We start from the raw sequence: 24,319 nt of genomic DNA, 5'->3' as shown, positions 1-24,319 counted from the left end.
AATACTTCAAATATTTTATGAAATTATTGATCATCATATAGTAAAGCATTTAAAATAAATAATAAAAATACAAACTTTTGTTTTTAACAAAAAAATATATATTTTTTAATATAAAAAGTACAAATAAATATTAAATCATTGTCAAGTAGATATAATTGCTTCATTGTGATATGTATTTTAACATCTCTTATAAATTTATCAATATATATTGTCCATGTAAATCTACAGATTTGAAGTCATTTGAATAACATTTACTCAGTCCCATATAATTTGTCTCTATTTTTTATTTTCATTCGTTCCACATAACTTATTTTTATTTTTTTAGAAATATAATTACATTTTAAATTTTATAATTTTTTTAATCTTAATTAAACTATTTAGTTATTTTAATCTTAATTTATAATTATTTTTACTATATAATAATTATTTTTACTAATACATTTCTTAATTACTTACTAATCATATTTTACCTAAATTCTCCTATCTACAATAACACGCCCAAATTATCTAGAACGGAGCGAGTATAAACTAGTGTATGACACTCAATATTAATATATATACATATATTGTACCATGGCATATAAATAATAATAATAAAGTACTGGCAACCCTTAAACCATAATGCAATATGTATATATATATGGTAAATTAATTTTTAGTCTCGTATTTGACATTTTTTTATCATTTTAGAACTTTTAGTGAACCATGTTTGAAAATATTTTTATAAGTAAACTTTTTTCGCTAAAATAGTCCTTCGGTACTGGACACGACACGCTGGCTGCCATTGCTGACGTGGCGCTAACGCGGTTGATATGTCATCGCCATGTAAATGCCACGTTAGAGGACCATTTTAGCGAAAAATAAAATAAAATATTCGTAAGACTATTTTTAATCAGAGTCCATTTAAATGTTCTAAAAATAATAAATGAGGTCATATATGTGACTAAAAAAATAGTTTACCAAGACATTTTGTAATTTTTTTTTTTAAAAAAAAAACGTGTCGCTGACGTGACATCTACGTGACGATGGCATGTCAGCGACGTCAGCGTCACGTCAACAACGGCGAGCCAACATGGCGAGCCCGGCACCAAATGACCATTTTAACGAAAAAATTTATTTACGAAATGATTTTCAAACATGATCCACTTAAAATCCTAAATGATAAAAAAGGTCAGATACACAGTACTAAAAGAACAATTTATTGTATATATGTGGCCAGACATTTCCACATGTAGAGAGTGCAATTTAAAGGATTGAGCTATTTTTTTACACATTTGAGACTAAGGCTCGAACTTAAAATACAAATATATTGGATATATAATTAGAAATTTTAAGAGAATTAACCATAGATTATTAAAATATCTTTCAAAATAATAATTATTTGATATATATAACTAAAAAAAATATTTAAAATATTATATTAAACACATTTATAATTTTTTACTTTTTTCAATTTTTTTATTATTTTCAAACTTCGAATTTATACCATAACATTAACTATTCACTATAATTAAAATACTAATATTTCTTAAACATTGCGCCAAAAATAAATATTTACTTTGTGTGTGGACGGAGAAAGTATGTGTTATCTCGGTCAAATGAAATATAAATAAAACAATAAATAAATACTTCAAATATTTTATGAAATTATTGATCATCATATAGTAAAGCATTTAAAATAAATAATAAAAATACAAACTTTTGCTTTTAACAAAGTATATATATATACTAGAACACGCTCTTGCGCGGTATACCGCGCGACTATTCTATAATGTAATGTAGTGAAACATTATTTATTTGAAATATAAACTGTAAAACAAAAATGTAATCGAATTATTTGCGCTCAGGTCGGTGGGTCGGGTCGTTTAGTTTGGTCGGTTGGTTAGCGGTCGGATAGGCAGGTCGGAAGGTCCTCAGTCGGTTGGTCTGGTCGGTTGGTCCTCGGCCGGATGATCAGGTCGGTTGGTTAGCGAATGGATGGGCAGGTCGGAAAGTCCTCGGTCGGTTGGTCTGGTCGGTTGGTCCTCGGTCGGATGGTTAGCGGTCGGACAGACAGGTCTGATGGTCACCAGATCGGACAGACAGGTCTGATGGTCTACGGTCGGATAAAGTAGGTCGGCTAGTCTGCGGTCGGATAGGCAAGTCATCTGGTCCGCAGGTGGATAGACAGGTTGCTTGGTGGGTGCGGCCAAGGAGTCTTTTGGTCTAGCGATTGGTCTCTGGATTGGTCGGTTGGGCTATTTGAGTTCTGGAACTGGTGGAGGCGTTTGGCGAGGCGGTTGATGTAACCGACCAGACGACGTTTCAAAATGTTTCGTCTTGGGCGGTTGACGGCGGTTGCTGGCGACGGTTCCAACACGTCTTTTCAAGTCAGTACAAAGGTAGGGTAAGAGCTAAATTGTCATTTTCGAAATGAGGGGCATGATAGACTTTTCAAGTGACAAATCCATACAATCTCGTGTATAACAACATACAAGTTTTAATACCCAAATCAACTAATACATAAGGTCTTGTTACGTACAAAAAAAAAATAATAATAATAATGGTAGCAGTGTCTTGAAGGAAGGTAGGACCCGAAGTCGGGTAGAAAAGTAGAAAAATTTGCGCTCAGGTCGGTTGGTCAGGTCGGGAGGTCCTCAAGATGGAAAGTCATCAGGAAGGAAAGTCCTCAAGTCGGTTAGTCAGGTCGGTTGGTTAGCGGGTCGGAAAGTTTGTAGGTCTGATGGTCAGTAGGTCGGACAGACAGGTCTGATGGTCAGCAGGTCGGACAGACAAGTCGGAAGGTCTGCGGTCGGGTAGTCAGGTCGGTTGGTTAGCGGGTCGGATGGTCCATAGGTCGGAAAGTCTGCAGGTCTGATGGTCAGCAGGTCGGACAGACAGATCGGATGGTCAGCAGGTCGGACAGACATGTGCGATGGTCAGCAGGTCGGACAAACAAGTCTGATGGTCTGCGGTCGGATAAAGTAGGTCGGCTGGTCTAGCAATTGGTCTCTTGAATGGTCGGTCGGGCCAGTTGAGTTCTGGAACTGGTGGAAACGTTTGGCGAGACGGTGCAAGACACGTGTCAATAAAGGAGGAATTAGTGGGCAGTTGATGTAACCGACCAGACGACGTTTCAAAGCGTTTCGTCTTGGGTGGTTGACGACGGTTGCTGGCGACGGTTCCAAAACGTCTATTCAAGTAATATTTAAGGATTTAGATTTTTTATTTTCAAGCATCTTCAATCAACTTCAACAAAGCAAAGTCAGATTTGGGGATCACCACTTTAAATTTTCAGCATTTTAATTTTCCAATCAATTTCCTTTTATGTACCGTACAGTGTTTAGAGATTCCTAATCTCAGACGCTAAAAAATCAAATTTAAGGTGTTACGTACAAAAATAATAATAATAATAAAAATAATGGTAGCAGGGTCTTGAACGAATGTAGGACCCGAAGTCAGGCAGAAAAGTAGAAAAATTTGCGCTCAGGTCGGTTGGTCAGGTTGGAAAGTCCTCAGGTCGGGAGGTCCTCAAGACGGAAAGTGGTCAGGTCGGGAAGTCCTCAGGTCGGGACGTCCTCAGGTCGGGAGTTCCTCAAGACGGAAAGTGGTCAGGTCGGGAAGTCCTCAGGTCGGGAGGTCGTCAAGACGAAAAGTGGTCAGGTCGGGAAGTCCTTAGGTCGGGAAGTCCTCAGGTCGGGAGGCCCTCAAGACGGAAAATGGTCAGGTCGGGAAGTCCTTAGGTCGGGAAGTCCTCAGGTCGGGAGGTCGTCAAGACGAAAAGTGGTCAGGTCGGGAAGTCCTTAGGTCGGGAAGTCCTCAGGTCGGGAGGTCGTCAAGACGAAAAGTGGTCAGGTCGGGAAGTCCTTAGGTCGGGAAGTCTGCAGGTCTAATGGTCAGCAGGTCGGACAGACGGATGGTCAGCAGGTCGGACAGACAGGTCTGATGGTCAACAGGTCGGATAAAGTAGGTCGGCTGGTCTAGCAATTGGTCTCTGGAATGGTCGGTCGGGCAAGTTCAGTTTGGGAACTGGTGGAAGCGTTTGGCGAGACGGTGCAAGGCACGTGTCAATAAAGGAGGAATTAGAGATTCCTAATCTCAGGCGCTAATTAATCAAATTTAAGGATATTTTCCATATCTTTGAATTTTACTTTTTGTCTGTTGAAAAAATACATCAACACTTTATTTTCATATTTTATTTTTTATTGTTGAAAAATTGCATCAACAACAATAAAAAATAAAATAGAGGAGAATATAGATGAAATGTTTGAGATAAGAAGGGTGACCCTGCATCTCTTTATGAGTTTTGAAATGTCAAAAATAGCAAGGATATTTTAACTTTGATAATTGTTACGCACAAAAAATAATAATAATAATAATAATAATAATAATAATAATAATAATAATAATAATAATAATAATAATAATAATAATAATAATAAGGATAGCAGGATCTTAAAGGAAGATAGACACGAAGTCGGGTGGAAAAGGAAAAAAAAATTGGTTCAGGTCGGTTGGTCCTCGGTCGGATGGTCAGGTGCGTTGGTTAGCAGTCAGATAGGCAGGTCGGAAGATCCTCGGTCGGTTGGTCTGGTCGGTTGGTCCTCGGTCTGATGATCAGGTCGGTTGGTTAGCGGTCGGATTGGCAGGTCGGAAGGTCCTTGGTCAGTTGGTATGGTCGGTCGGTCCTCGGTCAGATAGTTAGCGGTCGGACAGACAGGTCTGATGGTCAGCAGTTCGGACAGACAGGTCTGATGGTCTGCGGTCGGATAAAGTAGGTCGGCTGGTCTGCGGTCGGATAGGCAAGTCAGCTGGTCCGCAGGCGGATAGACAGGTCGCTTGGTTGGTGCGGCCAAGAAGTCTTTTGGTGTAGCGATTGGTCTCTGGATTGGTCGGTTGGGCTATTTGAGTTCTGGAACTGGTTGAGGCATTTGGCGAAGCGGTTGATGTAACCGACCAGACGATGTTTCAAAACGTTTCGTCTTGGGCGGTTGACGGTGGTTGCTGGCGACGGTTCCAAAACGTCTTTTCAAGCCAGTACAAAGGTAGATTAAGGGCTAAATTGTCATTTTCGAAATGAGGGGTTGGATAGACTTTTCAAGTGGCAGATCCGTACAATCTCGTCTTTTCAAGCCAGTACAAAGATAGGTTAAGGACTAAATTGTCATTTTCGAAATGAGGGGCAGGATAGACTTTTCAAGTGGCAGATCCGTACAAACTCGTGTTTATAAGATATAATATATGCATATTTTAATATAAAAAGTACAAATAAATATTACTCCCTCCGTCTCAGATATCGTGTCTGCTACATTGTAGACACGGTATTTTATAAGGGATGTAATTAGTAGATAATTAAGAATGTATTAGTGAAAATAATTATCCTATAATATAAATAATTATAAATTAAGATTAAGATAACTAATTAGTTTAATTAAAATTAAAAAAATTAAAATGGGATTAAAGTGTGTAATCATTTTTCAAAAAAAGAAAGTGACATTGTATGTGAGACAGACAGAAACAACAACATGAATATAGTATTTGGGACGGAAGGAGTAAATCATTGTCAAGTAGATATAATTGCTCCATTGTGATATGTATTTAAACATCTCTTATAAATTTATCAATATATATTGTCCATGTAAATTTACAGGTTTGAAGTCATTTGAATAACATTTACTTAGTCGTCTCACATAATTTGTCTCTATTTTTTATTTTCGTTCGTTCTACATAACTTGTTTTTGTTTTTTTAGAAATATAATTACATTTTAAATTTTATAATTTTTTTAATCTTAATTAAACTATTTAGTTATTTTAATCTTAATTTATAATTATTTTTACTAATACATTTCTTAATTATTTACTAATTATATTTTATCTAAATTCTCTCATCTACAGTAACACGCCTAAATTATCTAGAACGGAGCGAATATAAACTAGTGTATGACACTCAATATTAATATATATATATATACACAAATAAGTCAATTGATTTAATATACATATATTGTACCATGGCATATAAATAATAATAATAAAGTACTGGCAACCCTTAAACCATAATGCAATATATATACATGGTAAACTAATTTTTAGTCTCGTATTTGACATTTTTTTATTATTTTAGTACTTTTAGTGAACTATGTTTGAAAATATTTTTATAAGTAAACTTTTTTCGCTAAAATGGTCCTTCGATACTGGACTCGCCACGCTGGCTGCCATTGCTGATGTGGCGCTAACGTGGTTGACATGTCATCGCCATGTAAATGCCACGTCAAATGGCCATTTTAGCGAAAAATAAAATAAAATATTCGTAAGACTATTTTTAAACATAGTCCATTTAAATATTCTAAAAATAATAAATGAGGTCATATATGTGACTAAAAAAATAGTTTACCAAGATATTTTGTAATATTTTTTTAAAAAAAAAAAACGTGTCGCTGACGTGACATCTACGTGACGATGGCATGTCAGCCGCGTCAGCGCCACGTCAACAACGGCGAGCCAGCATGGTGAGCCCGGCACCAAAGGACTATTTTAACAAAAAAATTTATTTACGAAATGATTTTCAAACATGATCCACTTAAAATCCTAAATGATAAAAAAAGTCAGATACACAGTACTAAAAGAACAATTTACTGTATATATGCGGCCAGACATTTCCACATGTAGAGAGTGCAATTTAAAGGATTGAGCTATTTTTTTACACATTTGAGACTAAGGCTCGAACTTAAAATACAAATATATTGGATATATAATTAGAAATTTTAAGAGAATTAACCTTAGATTATTAAAATATCTTTCAAAATAATAATTATTTGATATATATAACTAAAAAAATATTTAAAATATTATATTAGACACATTTATAAATTTTTACTTTTTTCAATTTTTTTATTATTTTCAAACTTCGAATTTATACCACAACCTTAAATAAATACAAATATAAATTTATGTGGTAAAAAAAAAAAAAGTGAACTAAATAGTGCATTTAGTTTGTATGTTTTGTTTTTAGTAATATTAAAAATAATAATATTTTATAGAAAAATACGAAAATAAGAAAACTAAAAAGAATTGTAGTTTTTTTTCCACAATTTTTTATAAACACATTTTCTAAACAAACTAATACTCCCTCCGTACCAGGTATAAAATAGAAAGTAAAAGACTAAAATACCCTTGAATGATTTTAAAAAGTATGTTAAAGTAATAAGTAGAGGTAGTTTAAAAAAGTAGAAATAATTTTATTATAAAGTGCGGACCACGATTACTAAATAAGAAATCTAAGACAATTATTTTGAGACGAACGAAAATGAAAAAATAAGACAACTATATTGGGACGAAAAAAGTAAGGATAGTTATCCCATTAGTTATTATTATTAGTTGGCCTTTTTATTTTTCGTTTTTTTTTCATGAGCGAATATTATTATTAGTTTTGTTACTATGGCATTGAAATAATTGATTAAAATTAGAATTGAAATTAAAAATAAAATTATACTCCCTCCGTCCCAGATACCGTGTCTTCTACATTATAGACACGGTATTTTAAAAGGGATGTAATTAGTAAATAATTAAGAATATATTAGTGAAAATAATTATTCTATAATATAAATAATTATAAATTAAGATTAAGATAACTAATTAGTTTAATTAAAATTAAAAAGAATAAAATTAAAAAATTTAAAATGAGATTAAAATGTGTAATATTTTTCAAAAAAAAAAATATGGTATATAGGATGGACAGAAACGGCAACGGAGTAGTATTAATGGGTGCTTAGAGAGCAATGGCATTAGGTGCAGGCGGCCAGCACGCACGCCAACCAATTTAGTAATATAATAAAATAAAATAAAATAAAAAATAACTTCAAAATAAAATAAAACCAACTTCATCCGGTCTCTCTCCCTTATACTTTAGGAGATTATTATTTTAATAATAATAATAATAACCAATAATGAGTACTTATATCAACGGTCTGTTTGGATTTGTTTTCGAAACCTATTCCTTAATTTAGCCTGCATTCATAATAAAAATCAATTATTTTTTTCTCAGAAGAATATTATTCAAATTTAAATTTAAATAACTAATTCAAACAAAAATACAAGTCAATATCTAAATTTTCTATTTTTTATAATTTTTTTTATTATGTATAAATATATTCTATTCATTTGTATTTTAGTGTATTTGGTTTGTATTACAAACACAAATCAATATTATTTAGTCATAGAGTAAAAATTATTTTTGGTCTCATTCAATATCACAATTATCAATTTTGGTCTCATTCAAAAAAAATTATCAATTTTGGTCTCACTCAAATAAAAATTTATCAATTTTAGTCCCAAAATGGTTGACTGGGACTGAACACGGCCGTGCTTGACTCAGAAGGTGACTGGACGTCCTAGGCAGCCAACACGGCCGTGTTGATTACCCTGCACTTCTGAACACGGCCGTGTTCCTGCCCGTGTTATGAACACAGCTATGTTCCTGCCCATGTTCTCAACATAGTCATGTTCAAGACCATATTTTCAATATAATCATATTATAAGTCATATTTATTATTATATTTACTTTTTTGTTAAAATTATTTGATATAAATATATATATTTATAATTCAACAAAAAATATTTTTTACAATTATTTCATAATATAAAAAATAATCAATTTTTAATATTTTAAAAATATATAAAAATAATAATATATTAATATATATTTTTTAATAATCATTATATATATTTTAAAAAATTTATAGTAATAATTTAAAAATATTATTTTAAATTTATTATTCAAAATAATATTTTAAAATAATACTCCCTCCGTCCCACGTTGGATGTATGGGTCACTGTAGACACGAGAATTTAGGATAAGTATAATCAGTAGATAATTAAAAATATATTAGTGAAAATAATTATAATATAATATAAATAATTATAAATTAAGATTAAGATAATTAATTAAAATTAAAAAAAAATTAAATTAAAAAATAGTGTGTAATTATTTTCCCAAAAAAAAGTGATATGAGATGTGGGAGGGACAAAAACGGCAATGTAGACATGGTAAGTGAGACGGAGAGAGTATTATTAAAAATATATATTAATATGCTATTATTTATATATATATTTAAAATATTAAAAATTGAATATTTTTTATATTATGAAATAATTATAAAAATTATTTTTGTTGAATTATAAATATATATATTTATATCAAATAATTTTAACTAAAAATTGAAAATAATAATAAATATGACCCACAATATGATTATATTGAAAACATGGTCGTGAACATGGCCGTGTTGAGAACATGGGCAAGAACATGATCTAGAATATGACTGTGTTCAGAATACGGGCAGGAACACGGCCGTGTTCAGAAGTGCATGGTAATCAACACGGCCGTGTTGGCTGTCTGGACGCTTAATCACCTTCTGAGTCATCGAACATGGCCGTGTTCAGTCCTAGTAAACTATTTTGGGACTAAAATTGATAAATTTTCATTTGAGTGAGACCAAAATTGATATATATTTTTTTGAATATGACCAAAATTGATAATTGTGATATTAAATGAGATCAAAAATGATTTTTGCTCTTTAGTCTACTTTAAAAAAATATATACTCCCTCACTCTAATTTGTCCACTTTAGCTGGAATACATAGTTTTAGATATTGTGTAATTAGTATTATAATGTAAAAAATAATACTTATATATTAAAATTAATATGACTAAATAGTTTAATTAAAATAAAAAATTATTAATTATCAATTTTAAAATATGATTAAAATATATAATTAAAAAATAGACAAATTATGTGGAATAAACAAAAATTTAAAAATAGACAAATTATATTGAACGGATAAAGTATTATTTTTCTCATAAATTTTCACGTTAAAATACAATTCATATCAAAATACAAAGAAAATATGTTCAATTTTGAACTAAAACCGAACAAACCCTCATTTTGTTAAAAATACAGTTCATATTGAACATAAAACATAGCTTTTAAAACATTAAAAAATAATCATATTTACATTAAATAACAATTTAATTTACAACCAAACAACTATCTTATTATCTGAGGTTAAAATTGAACTTTCAATTGTACCTCTCAACTTACAATTAAATAAATTTAAGATTGTTATGCAAATTGAAACAATTTGTTGAAACATTTATTTTTTCCTTCGTTATATTTAACATTAAAAATTATTATTGGTATAATTATTTATTCAAATGTTAATATTTGTAATATAAGACACTAATAGATATATTTTTATTTTTTTTAATCTTAATTTGTACTATATTTTAATATAATAATTAATATTTAAATATCAACACTAAAAAAAACAGTCTTGTAAATAAATTTTTTTCACACATTTGATCTTTGGGTGTCGGAGATGGTGGCGTGACACGCCAGATGACACGTATCCGCCCGGACACGCCACATCGCGAACACATGAATTTTTTATTTTTAAAATTGATATATTAAAAAAAAAAGAAAAGAAAATAGAAACATTTTAGAACTTTATATAAAAAAAATAATGTAGTATACTTTTAAATTTTTTATTTTTATTAATTGATATATATATTTTTTTAAAAAATAATAAAATAATAAAATTTCCACGTATCATTCAGGGTTTACTTGAGACTACGTGTGCGAAAAAATTTCACTTATGAGAGACTATTTCAAGATAAGTTTCAGTTACATGACTAAAATGATAAGTGACGTATTTGAACCCGGCCGTATTTGTATAAATATAACAATTGTTTTTTCCTTGAAGCAACACCGTCCGTGTTTGTTCCAGATCACATGCCACATCAGCTTTCGTTAAGTCCACGTCAACATATTCAATTGAAATTTAACAGTAGAATAAAAAATGATAATAATTATTTTTAGTGTAAAACTAATTTTGATAATTATTTTTTAATAAAACCCAAAATTAAAAAAATAATAAAAATGATTGAGACCAAATTGATTTTTACTAGTAAAATTTCAATCCAATCAAAAATTGTGTTAAATAAAAAAAATAATATTTCTTAATTTTCATCTAAATGTTGTCATTTTTTATTTTCGTCAATCTAAAAACAAAGTTATCATTTTCATATTTATAAATTGTACTATCTATCTAACATAATAAATATTATTCAAATTTACCATATATATTATATAAATATTATTATTTTTATATTAAATAATACTCCCTCCGTCCCAGATACCATGTCCACGTTGTCGTTTCTATCTGTCCTACGAACCATGTCACTTTTATTTTTTGGAAAATAATTACACACTTTAATCTCATTTTAAATTTTTTAATTTTAATTAAACTAATTAGTTATTTTAATTTTAATTATTTATATTACAGAAATAATTATTTTCACTAATACATTCTTAATTATCTACTAATTACACTCCTACTAAAATACTGTTCTATAGTGTAGCAGCACGAAACGGAGAAAGTATTACTAAAAATATTTTTATTTTTTTACTAAAATTTAATATAATATTAATATTAAAAAATTTAAAACTAAATAAAAAAAATGTGCGATGACAAGACAGTGGAAAAGGTAGGCGGGCGGCAGAGAGAGTCGGGCCCACTTATCAGCTCAGCTATCGTACTTTTCATTTCGGGCCCCCGATTAATTGCTTCGTCACAATTCAGGTTGACTTCCACCATTATTATTACTACTCATCATCTCATATAATTTTCCCTTTTTTTATTATTTTTATTTTATATTCTATTCCTTTCAAAACAATTAATTATTTTGATACAAGTAATAACATATTTAAAATAATAATATTTAATTAATTAATAATGATAAATTATAATATTATTTTATTAAATAATTAATAATATTAATAATTTAAAAATAAATTTAATATATATTACTAAAATAATAGAATATATATTTAAATATTTTAAAAATTATATTGCAATAAAAATATATAAAATATGAATATTATTTTATAAATAATAAAATTTTATATAGTACAAGTAAAAAAATTTATATATTTACAATTGACACAAACTATTTTTATAAAAGATGTGTAATTTTAAATATAAAAAAATATTTACTTTATTAAGAAGAAATAGAAATGAAAATTTTTAAGTAGGTCCAACATGACTTGTGATGTTATATATGTTATGTAGTTACTTAAATTAATTTATATTTATTAATTATATTTACTCAAAATATACATATGTTAATTGTTATGGGATAAATAAAATAGAAAAAATGTCAATTGTTAGGAAATAGAGGGAGTATAATTTGTTTTTTTTTTTTAAAAAAAAATAAATTATAAAATTCGATCGTATTTTAAATTTTATGATTTTAAATTTTAATTAAATTAATTAATTATCTTAATTTTAATTTATAATTATTTATAAAATTAATAAATTTTTTATTAATAAATTTATTAATTATTAATTAATTATATTATTGTCTAAATTCTAATATATATGGAAAATTGAAAAATTAAAGTGGCCGAAGAAGTAGAGTTTGTTCTTTTTGCCAAAAATATTCTACACTTTCTTCAAAAAAAAGTTAATATATTATATTTATTTATTATTTTTATATTACCTATTAAATTCTTTGAAATTTACATAAAGTTTTTTCTGCAAATAAAAATACAAAACAAAAAAACCCGTAATTTCTATCAGCTCTAATTTCATTTCGTTTAATTACTTATTTATTTATTTCACATAACATTTTATCGCTCATATCGGATATGTTTCCTTTTGCACATTAGTTTGAAGTTTTAATTTGAATTATAGTTTAATATGATACTTCCTCCGTCACATTTTTATTTTCCTAAATTATATTTGCACAATTTTTTAGGTGATTGTTTTTTTATATAAATTGACAAATTTGCCCTTAATTGTATGGTAGATGTTAAAAGTAATAAATGAATTAAGGGTAAAAATGTAAAATTTGTGTTTAAAAAAAAATAGGATAATAGTTATTGGACGTTTCAAATAGAAAAGTAGAACATCAGTTTGTGGACGAATGGAGTATTTTATTTTAAAATAATTTTAATTAAAATTATGATAATTACAATGTAAAATACAAAAAATCAAATACAAAATTCATTATGTCTCGGTAAAGAAATAAATATGAACTGAATTTAATCAAATACTATAGACTCCGTTTAGACGGTAGTTTTTTGAGATTTTTAAAATATTAAAAGTTTTAAAAAAATAAAAAATAAATATCTATTTTATATTTTTTGAAAAAAAAATATAAATATATATTTGATGTAATATTTCTTCAGTTGCCAATGAAGGGTACTAATTACTTTCGATGACATTCAAATTTATTTTTATTTTTATTTTTTTAATTTAAATTTATTCTAATTTTCTTTTATTTTTAAATAAAAAATACTATTATTTTTTTATCTTAAATAGTAAACTTTTCTATTTTATATCTATTTTTTAAAACTCATGTCCGGTCAATGTGTATACAATTAGATGACGGGGTAAGTATTATTTTTATTTATCCTACTTAAAAATATCTATTTTTTTTTTAAAAAGTAATCAAGTATTAATATCAAAATATTTTTAATTTTTACATAAAATATAAATATATTATTACGTATATACATTAAGTACCATGAGTAAAAATTTCAAAATTATTTTACACATTTCTATTAATTAATAAAATATTATTATTTTTTAATTTAATTACAAAACTCTCAAACAATACCCTTTGTCAGGACAAAGAAAATACTCCCTCCGTCTGCTTACAAAGTTTACATGTTTCTATTTTGGGACGTTCAATTACAAAGTTTATATTTCATTAAATACCTTACTTTTTTTTCATAAATAACCTTACTTTACATCACATCATTACTTTTACACAAAAAAGTAAGGGCAAAAATGTCATTATACTACTTTTAACTACTCACTATAATTAAAATACTATTATTTCTTAAACATCGAGCCAAAAGTAAATGTAAGCCTTGTAAATGGACAGAGGGAGTAGTAAATAATGTGTAGTGTTGCTAATAGCATGCTTTCTCGGTTCAATTATATTCTCATTTGATCGATTACGAATTTTTAAAAAAATAAATAAAATATAATTTATTTTTTTTTAGGATAAAATTAAAAATAGAAAAAATATTATTTTTTTACTAAAAAAATTAGAATAAAATTTAAATGACAATAATAAAATGAAATTGAAAATAAATTTAAATGACATAAAGAATATTTTTTTTCCTACAAACATTTGTTGTATTTTTTAAAATCAATTTAAGAAAGTGTTATAAAATTGGTTCACTTTCGTTTGGAAACACATTTTAAAAAATATTGTATTATATAATTAATTAGTTTGATTAAGCGATGTTATATTTATAAAAAAGTATTGTTTTAATAACTCTTAATTTTTATTTTGATGAAATAATGAAATAAATATTAAAATACTCTTTCTGTTTCTCTCCAAATGGGTCATTTAGAATTTTATAGTAAATTAATAAATAATAGTATTTTATTAGTTAGAAAAAATTGTGTAAGAAGTTTTGACATTTTTGTCATTTGACTTTGTATATAAATTAATTGCATGTGTAATGCTATATTTGTAATTTAGATAAAATTAAGATTATTTTGATATTAATGTATGATATTTTTACTAAAATAGAAAATAGATACTTTGAAGTGAAATGAACGAAAATAACAAAAATTATATTTTGAGTTGGGACGGAGAAAATATTTTTTATTCTATTTTTTTAATATTGAATATTTTATGTATTGAAATTATTTTTTCTAAAAAAAATACTATTGTATTGATTGTAAATTAATACATGCAATTAGATAATAAAAAACAATTTAAATGCAATTAACATTATAAAAAATTGTAATTATAAAATTTAAAAATAAACAATAAAACAGATTTTTCGAATTTGGTTATTGGTAGGAAAATTTTCGTTATGACATATCAAAATTTTTGGTTTGGTATTTTACCATCTCAATACTATATCAATAATTTGGTATACCAAATTTACGGATGAAAAACTTCAATTTCGAAATAGGACACATACCGTAAAAAAAAAAAAACCCAGAAAAATGAAAAAAATAATAATAAAATTCACCGTCAGGTATCGCTGACTTGGCGAACACGTAGCCTTCGGCGAGCCATGCGGGCGTGTCCGACGCCGGAGGACTAAAAAAACAAAAAAAATTTACTTATAAGACTAGTTTGTCACAGACTCCACTTACGGAACTAAAATGATAAAAGGGTCAGTTACCGAACTAAAAAAAACCAATATTTCGTTTGTATTTGTATTTGAGTTATTTTAAAATTTAAAATTTGAATTTAAATAATATTTTTATATAGTATTAATAAAAATAGCATAATTTCATTCTTTTTATTTATATTTATAGATATAATTTTATATATTATTGTGGCAATAATGGGAATTCACCCATTCCAATAATTCTGCTGTCGCGAGCAGTTTTCATCAACAACACATTAATAAAGCCATCATTTATTTTTGCAAGTCAATTCCACTGATACATTTCGGTGCCTGTCTTTTTCATCCTATGCCTTTTCAATTATTTAATTATTAATTAATACTAATTTATTTATATTTCTATTTTTAAAATTATTTTATTTTATTTTTTTAATCGACACCTGTGCTTGTAACCAATAATAAAAGTGATTTAAAAAATTTTAATTTAATTTCGTCACATGAAAATTAAGCCTCAAGTACCGTAGTTAATTTATAGTAGACGAGGAGCTCCCGGACTCCCACACCAAGTAAATCCACACCGTTGGTTGATGATCACCGGCAAACAATTTCCGACGGCTGTGATTTCGTGATCGGAATCTAGCTCACGTCACATAACAATTTTATTATTATTTCCCACGTGGTCCCCACTGAAATCCTAGCCGTTGGATCCAGCCGTGCATTTTGGAATCGTGCGGTTGTCCTTACTCCATTTGAGTCTCAGTAATTTCGTGCACATTAATGGTGGCATTTAATTAAGCTAATCTATAATGAATATAATAATAAGTCTAATAAATTTGTGGTAATTCTATATTTGTTTATTGAATTACGAATATGCCCACCGTCTTTCTGCTGTCGCGCTCGCGCTTCGACCAGATATGCAGATCAACGGCTGGAAATGCCTGGGGACACGTGGCGTTATTTGGAACGTTGATTCGAACTCCGGTTAAATTCTAACCTCACCGCAGGGAGCATCAAATATATATAAACACCAGAAAATAAAAAATAAAAAATAATAAATAAAGAAATAATAATAATAATAATAATAAAGGACCTTATCTTGTCTGCTACAATTGGTCTCTTGCAGCTGCTGCTTCTCCTTCTTCATCTCTTTACCCTTTCAGGTCTCAGATCCAGTGCGTGAAATCACCATTTTAGCCCTCCAATGGCGCACGCTTTCCCGGAGGAGGTTCTGGAGCATGTGTTCTCGTTCCTGAGCTCCGACAAGGACCGGAACTCTGTTTCGTTGGTGTGCAAGTCGTGGTTCGAGATCGAGCGGTGGTGTCGCCGCCGAGTTTTCATCGGAAACTGCTACGCTGTCTCGCCGGAGATCGTGATCCGGCGCTTTCCTGAGGTGAAGTCGTTGGAAATGAAGGGGAAGCCGCATTTCGCCGACTTCAACCTCGTTCCTGATGGTTGGGGAGCTTACCTCTACCCTTGGATCGTCGCCATGTCGGCTGCTTATCCGATGCTCGAGGAGATCAAGCTCAAGCGCATGGTGGTTACGGACGACTGTTTGGAGCTGATCTCCAAGTCGTTTAAGAATTTCAAGGCTTTGGTGCTCACGTCCTGCGAGGGTTTCACGACCGACGGTCTCGCCTCCATTGCAGCTAATTGCAGGTTGTTACTTGCAAATTGGACTGTTGACGAGTACATAGTTGGTTCCTCAGTTAATTTCGTGCTGCAATGCTATATGATTTTTACTTTCTTCGTCGTTTCATGGATAATCTGGAACTACATAATAACCTGCTTTTGAAATATGAAGTTAATGGCTATTTCTCTTGTTTAACTTGTGGAGACGTATGAAGAAGATTTATAAAGCATAAGTGAAGTTCTTCGGCTGTTATCCAGTTGTTCTTCTGTTAAAAGTGTGAGGTTCAATTAGGTATTATGAAGGAATGCTGTGAACAACCGAAGCAGTTTCGATGCTTTAAATGGTACTTTGTGCAATCATGATTGGTGAAGATTATTAGATAATGTTCCCTATTAACAAATTGTTGTTTCTTGTTGATCCCTACTTCCTGATTTGTTTGTCATTTTTGCAGCAAAAATAATTGTTTCCATTATTGATGTAAAGTTTGTATTTGCAGAAACCTCAGAGAATTAGATTTGAGGGAATGTGAAGTTGAGGACCTGAGTGGGCATTGGCTTAGCCATTTCCCCGACAACTGCACGTCCTTGGTATCATTTAACATGTCTTGCTTGGGCTCTGAAGTCAATTTCTCCTCTTTGGAGCGTCTGGTTGCTCGATCTCCTAACCTGAAAACTCTTCGTTTGAATCGTGCTGTGCCACTTGAGAAGCTTCCCAATCTTCTTCGACTTGCTCCTCAGTTGGTTGAATTAGGTACTGGTGCTTATTCTGCAGATATGCGTTCTGATGATGCCTTTTCAAATCTAGCCGAAGCATTTTCAGCCTGTAAGCATCTTAAAGGGTTATCTGGTTTCTGGGATGTGGTTCCATCATATCTTCCAGCTGTTTATCCTGCCTGCTCTGGAATCACTTCTCTGAACTTGAGTTATGCCACCATTCAAAGCCCTGATCTTGTGAAGCTTGTTAGCCAGTGTCCGAGTTTACAGCGCCTATGGGTAAGATTTGTTATTACGGAATTTAAAGTTGTCTGTCTTCTGTTGTATTGATTAATTAACTTGTTAACATGGCCATGAACAGGTTCTAGATTATATAGAAGACAGTGGTTTAGCAGCCCTGGCTGCATCTTGCAAGGATCTGCAGGAATTACGCGTGTTTCCTTCAGAACCGTACGACGCAGAAGCTAATGTACCTTTGACAGAACAAGGTCTTTTATCTGTCTCCGAGGGCTGTCCTAAGCTCCAGTCGGTCCTCTATTTCTGCCGCCAAATGTCAAATGCTGCATTGGTTGCTATTGCTAAGAATCGCCCTAATTTTATCCGTTTCAGACTCTGCATAATTGAGCCTCGGATTCCCGACTATTTAACCAATGAGCCTTTTGATATTGGGTTTGGAGCCATTGTGGAGAACTGTAAGGACTTACGGCGACTTTCCTTGTCTGGCCTCCTGACCGATCGTGTTTTTGAATATATCGGCACCCATGCCAAGAAACTGGAGATGCTTTCGATAGCTTTTGCAGGGGAGACCGACTTAGGCCTTCATCATGTGCTGTCGGGTTGTGACAGCCTCCGTAAACTTGAGATCAGAGACTGTCCATTCGGGGACAAGGCTCTCCTTGCCAACACTGCAAAGCTGGAGACAATGCGATCCCTTTGGATGTCTTCTTGCTCGGTAAGTTTCAGAGCATGCAAGCTGCTCGGGCAGAAGATGCCAAGGCTTAACATTGAGGTAATAGATGAAAGAGGCCCCCCTGATTCGAGACCCGAAAGCTGCTCTGTTGAGAGGCTCTATGTTTACCGAACTGTTTCTGGACAAAGAACTGATATGCCTGATTTTGTGTGGACTATGGACAAAGATTCAGCCCCAAGACTCTTGTAATAACTGTTGCAATATAGAAAATCCATCGAGTACATCCACAGCCCTACGTGATTGCAAATGCTTCCAAACCTTTGCTCGATCGCCCGAGATATTCATTCCAATGAACAAACAGGTAAAACAGACTCACTCAATGTCTCTTTTATTATGTGTTCTATGCTCCTTGATGGCTGATTTTATAATTCTAAAAGAAATGAATGTTCACATGTTTTAGCTGTTCTCTATGATCAGGTGTTATGTGCAATCAATAGTGTATAGGATACTTTGTCCATTCCATTACATCTTTGGTTGCTATGTATAAATAAAGATGTTTGATGTCCTTTTTTACCAATGTTTTTTTTGTAGTTGTTGTTGGTTTCATTATCTGTTGGATATAAGATATGATCCCTCCCCACCAAAACAAAATTTCTGCTTGTGGGTGTTGTTTTTTCTTGTATCCCTTTTCTTGAAAAGGGTTTCAGATTGCAACCCCCCCCCCCCCCCCACACCCACCCACCTAGGAGACTTTGGGTAGTATGCTTTATAAAATGTGTAAAATGTATTCTTCTTTGTGAATGAGAGCTGCTGTTGTGTGGTTAGATCTGACAATTTGAACATGCGCATGAATTCTAAAGGTTCTCTTGGATTATTATTATTTATTATTGTTGCTTTTGTACTTGGAACTGAGAAGAGCTCTAGGACACAGATGATCTAAGTTTTTTTTTTTTTTGTGTGTGTAGATTTTACTTTAAGGAAGTGTCACAAAGTGAATGCAACTTTTGACATTTGACATTTGACACTGACAATTAGTGTATATAGTAATTATGGTTTGTTATGAGTAATGATTTTTTTTCAAAACAAGTCAACACCTATCTATCTATCACTGTTACAGCCTCATTGAGTTATTATTAGTATTAATAATAATGTCCTGAAAATTTAAATATGAATCATAGACATGTGAAGTAGACCCCCCCCCCCCCCCACCCCACCCTCTTCCTATAGACAGACCTCTCTCTGTATATGTATTGTCTTTTTACTTGCATTGAACACTGCATGCCAAATCATACCAAGGTTTAATTACTTGTATTTTTACTTAATTTTATTTCATCTTGTAAAAATGAAGCATAGGACCTTTTCTTGTAGTTTGAATTTTGTTTCTATTGTTTATATATATATGACAATAACTACAATGTTGAATTAAAATTTTAGTTTAATTCAACACTGTATTAAAAAGCACATTCTGTGCTGTTTGACAGCACATATATTATTACAATACACATATAATTATGAACAAATATCATATGTTTTTATTCCAATAATCATTCCCATATAGTTTAATTCAGCATTGTGCTGAAGAACACACTGTGTGCTGTTTGGCAGCGCATATATTAATTATTACAAACAGCACAATGTATATGTTAATATAATAAAAATAAATACACATGAATTAATAACACATGCTACGGTGACATACACAATTGCATACTTTTTTGTACAATACGACATAATTGTGAACAAATATCACATGTTTTTATTCCCATAATCATATTCCCATATAGATACAGATATATTCTGAATAACATGAATGAACACAGCAAATTCCAATGTTTTATTTAAAAAAGACTAAGACTTGACAGTTTTTCAATAACATAAAATAAAGATAGAAATGGCATTAATTAATTTAGAGATAATCAGAGGTGGGCCTCAATATCAAAGGCTATACTCTGGGCATCAGAAGCAGATCCAAACAGTCCTTTACGAGACAGGCCTGCACAATAAAGCCCATTAGAACCCTTCCACTTATTGGCTCTAGTATATTCTGGAAGCCCATCATCATTTAACAGCCCATCACTGTCACCACCCTGTCAAAATAAATAAATAAAATAGGACTTTTATAATAATAATAATAATAATAATAAAATCAATTAATTATTTAATTAAATTGAGAAATGGTGACTGACCTTGAGCCACTGCTTGGTAGATCTTTTAAAGCCTGTGGCAAATACTATAGCATCAAATGGATATTGACCTCCATTCTTGAATTCAATATTATTCCCCTTTATGCTTGCTATTTCTGGCAACACCTGCTTCAAATAATACATACATACACATACATACATAAATATATATAATTCTCCCTTCTTTTCATATCTATATATCTATTTGTTTTTTTTTTACGAAGTTTTAAAAATAATAATATTATATTAGGATAAAGTATAAATAAAAGTAAAAAGATTAAATTAACCATATTTGTATTGTATGATATAAATGTAATAATATTTGTGTAATATATTATAAATTAGAAGGGTATTTGTAATGTTAGGTATATGGTGGTACAATTATTAAAAAGAAAATTGATATTTTGTTATCAAACGAACCAAAATGGAAAAATGTATAGATTGTTAAGGAACGAATGGAGTATTAGAGTTACTATACAAGAATTTATGAATAGTATAATTAATAATATATTATTAAAAATAATTATAATTAAATAAATATAATCATAGATTGATGTTAAAATAACTAATTAATATTTTTAAAATTTTGAAATTTGAAATTTGAAAATTTTAAATACTATTAAAATGTGTAATATTTTTTCAAAAATAAAATAAAATGACATCAAATATGGAACAAACAAAAATAAAAATTGTGATATTATATGTAAGACGGATGGAGTATATATTTAGAGTTTTGAGAAATTCTGAAAACAATACTCCATCTATCATAAAAATAATGTAGTCATCAGACATAGTACATATTTTAAAATAAAATAAGTAAAAATTAAAAATTTTTTAAGGTAAATAAAAGTAAAAGTAGAAAAAATCTACTTTTTTTTACTAAAAAATAAAATAAAAATAAATTTACGTGACAATAAAAAAAATGAATTAAAAAAAAATGAATTGCAAAGGAGTAAGAAGTTATGTTTTATAGGTTTATTTGATATATGTTATGTCGTTAAATAGTACTAAAAGTGATTTAGAAACATACGTAAATTAAGTCTTACTTCCGAATATATGAACCGAAAAAAAATGGCGAATAAATTAGATGACCTGAATTTGTCGGGATCGAATCTTGCGAAGAGTGCCGACGTCGATTATCGGGTACTTTCCATACTTGAGCTTCATTGCAAAAGGACCTTCTTTAGGCCTTGAAAATCCATACTTAGTTAAATCTCCATACACCAATTTGCTCATCAAACTCACTATCCAATCAACCATTCCAAAGGGCAAATATTTGAGCAGCACCAACCCTACATTCACAATCCCCTTTGACACTACATGTGCCTAACAATAACAAGTTCAATTTTAAAATTAAATTTTTATATATGGTTCAATTAAAATAACAAAAATAAAATAAAATAAAATAAAAAATTAGAAAATAATTATTTTTAATTTTTTAATTTTATTACCGGTGTTCGGACAACAAGGGAAGTCCTGGCTCCCGACTCCGCTAAATCTAATGAGATTTCCATGCCTGAATTCCCACAGCCTACCACTAAGACAGACTTCCCGCCAAATTTCTCGCCGTTTTTGTACCTTGTCGAGTGGATAACCTGACGTATATATATTTATTTATTTATATTATTATAGGCGACAGTTAGGACAGCACATCAAATATATACAAGCAATAAATAGCATACAGACGAACAGTATGTTTTATAGAACAGTATGTTCTATAACATATTAAATAGCATAAAATATACATTTACTATTTTAATTATAATAGGCAGGTAAAAGTAGCGTAATGACATTTTTGCTTTACTTTTTGGTATAAAAGTAACGATGTGACGTAAAGTAAGGGTATTTGTGGAAAAAAATGGAATATTTAATGAAATGATTACTTTGTAATTCAACGTCCCAAAATAGAAACATGTATACTTTATAACTTGAAGGAGGGAGTATAAAAAAAATAATAATAGTTTCAATCTGGTCTTTTGGGATTTTATAGTAAATTAAAAAATAATATTTTCTTCGTCCACAAATTAATGTACTAGTTTTTTATTTGTGACGTTCAACACCTATTGTTTACATTTTTACCCTTCATTCATTTATTACTTTTATTCTCTACCATATAATTAAGAAGGACAAATTTTTTAATCCATAACAAAAAAACCAATCACCTAAAAAACCGTGCAAATACATTTTAGGACAATATAAATTGGACAGAGGGGAGTAGTATTTTAGTAGTTAATAAGAGTGTGTAAGATATTTTAATATTTTTTACATTTGATTTTTTATGTAAAAAATAATTATATGTATGATGATATGTTTGTAATTTAAGTTAAGAATATTTTGGTATTAATATACAATTACTTTTATATTTTTAAGTGGGACAGTAAAAATAGTATTTTGGGTTGGGATGGAGGGAGGAGGGAGTACTATTTTTTTTATTTAAAAATATAGTATTAGTTGTGTTGGACACGAGATTTAAAAAACTATTTATATTTATATTGATAATTAGTAAAAATACAGGTAAAATATCTTTTTGTCCTTGTAAATGTATTAACTTAAAAAATAGTAACAATTGTATAATAATAATAATAAAATAAAGATAATTTTATGATAATATAATTATTATTTTATTAAGATGGACAAGAATGATAACCAAAGACTATTGTATCGAAACAAAAAAAGAATATTTTTTATTAAAAATAATATATAAAAAAACAAATAACCATGTACTCTGTGTATTGGTAGAAAGTATTGATCGAAATTAAACAACCTCATTATAATATTAATAATTTCAAACATCTCAATTATCTTTTATTTACAAATAATTCATTATTTTAAGCACAACATTTCTTTTTTTATTACTAGAGCACGATTTTTTATTTATTTATTTGTTGGTGTATATATATATAATTTTATTTATTTATTTATATAATAAAAGCAAGAATAATTGAAGTAGTATCATTTAATAACTTAACCTCTCCGGCGAAGTCTCCGAGGCCAGGCAAAGCCGGCACGTGCGGGTCACATGTCTCGCCGGTGGCGACCACCAGAAACCTCGACTCATACTCCTCCTCTTCCTCCGCCGCCAGATTCCGCGCCCGGATCCGCCATTTCCGGCGAGTCTCGTCGTACTCCGCCGCGACCACGCGCCGGCGGTACTGCGGCCGGATTTCGAACCGCGCCACGTAATCTGCGAGGTACGCCAGAAAATCCCGCCGGGAAGGATATTTCCGGTAGGTTTCCGGCATGGGCATTAACGGCAGGCTACAGGCGTGCTTGGTCAGGTGGAGATGGAGGCGGTCGTAAGAGTATTTCTGCCATAGCGAAGCGTAGCAGTCTTCTCTCTCTAGGATTGTGTACGGAATCGACAGGTGGCGGAGATACGCCGCCGTCGCCAGCCCCGACGGCCCTGCGCCGACGATCGTCACTGCTGCCTCCGCCGCCGCCGCCGCCATTGATACTGACAGACAAATATACAGCTCAGATATGAGTTTGTATGTATATATAGAGAGAGGGGGGGGGGGGGCGGCGGGGGGTCGTTGAATTTCTAAGTTTAAAAAAATAGAAATAATAGAAAAATCAATTATTTTTATCATTTAAACTGAAATTAATGTACTCCCCTAGTCCCAAAAGAGACATCTTATTGGGTGTTTAGGGTTTAGGATTTAGAAAAAATAAATTAGAGTAATAATTAGAGATAATTTGAAAAATTAGAAATAATTTTGTTATAAAGTAGAGATCACAATT

At 30.4% G+C, this 24,319-nt stretch overlaps 2 protein-coding genes across 2 annotated transcripts; one reads left to right on the top strand and one right to left on the bottom strand.

The window, feature by feature from the left end:
* Nucleotides 1–16,230: 16,230 nt before the first annotated feature.
* Nucleotides 16,231–18,987, top strand: LOC127243036 (protein TRANSPORT INHIBITOR RESPONSE 1-like). The gene is made up of 3 exons (XM_051262874.1): nucleotides 16,231–16,798; nucleotides 17,269–17,764; nucleotides 17,847–18,987. Exons 1-3 carry the CDS (start codon nucleotides 16,344–16,346, stop codon nucleotides 18,642–18,644), a joined length of 1,749 nt encoding a protein of 582 aa, XP_051118831.1. The 5' UTR covers nucleotides 16,231–16,343; the 3' UTR covers nucleotides 18,645–18,987.
* Nucleotides 18,988–20,161: 1,174 nt separating this feature from the next.
* Nucleotides 20,162–24,027, bottom strand: LOC127242859 (probable indole-3-pyruvate monooxygenase YUCCA10). Its single transcript, XM_051262571.1, has 5 exons — nucleotides 23,548–24,027; nucleotides 22,030–22,173; nucleotides 21,671–21,904; nucleotides 20,582–20,704; nucleotides 20,162–20,482 (listed from the first exon to the last, which is right to left on the bottom strand). Exons 1-5 carry the CDS (start codon nucleotides 24,025–24,027, stop codon nucleotides 20,312–20,314), a joined length of 1,152 nt encoding a protein of 383 aa, XP_051118528.1. The 3' UTR covers nucleotides 20,162–20,311.
* Nucleotides 24,028–24,319: the final 292 nt, after the last annotated feature.

The sequence above is a fragment of the Andrographis paniculata genome, unplaced genomic scaffold (assembly GCF_009805555.1).
Source record: "Andrographis paniculata isolate CXL003 unplaced genomic scaffold, ASM980555v1 Contig89END, whole genome shotgun sequence".
Lineage (NCBI taxonomy): Eukaryota > Viridiplantae > Streptophyta > Magnoliopsida > Lamiales > Acanthaceae > Andrographis > Andrographis paniculata.
This window is presented reverse-complemented; position numbering and strand designations above follow the sequence as displayed.

What these genes read in the sequence shown, in the direction of transcription:
- LOC127242859 (XM_051262571.1), bottom strand. Translation starts at nt 24,027, where the DNA reads ATGGCGGCGGCGGCGGCGGAGGCAGCAGTGACGATCGTCGGCGCAGGG. An exon ending in CCCTTGTTGTCCGAACACCG is followed by an intron (nt 21,905 to 22,029) that starts GTAATAAAATTA and finishes TGTTATTGTTAG; the next exon opens with GCACATGTAGTGTCAAAGGG. An exon ending in CTACCAAGCAGTGGCTCAAG is followed by an intron (nt 20,483 to 20,581) that starts GTCAGTCACCAT and finishes TTATTTTGACAG; the next exon opens with GGTGGTGACAGTGATGGGCT.
- LOC127243036 (XM_051262874.1), top strand. Translation starts at nt 16,344, where the DNA reads ATGGCGCACGCTTTCCCGGAGGAGGTTCTGGAGCATGTGTTCTCGTTC. An exon ending in TCCATTGCAGCTAATTGCAG is followed by an intron (nt 16,799 to 17,268) that starts GTTGTTACTTGC and finishes TTGTATTTGCAG; the next exon opens with AAACCTCAGAGAATTAGATT. An exon ending in CGAGTTTACAGCGCCTATGG is followed by an intron (nt 17,765 to 17,846) that starts GTAAGATTTGTT and finishes GGCCATGAACAG; the next exon opens with GTTCTAGATTATATAGAAGA.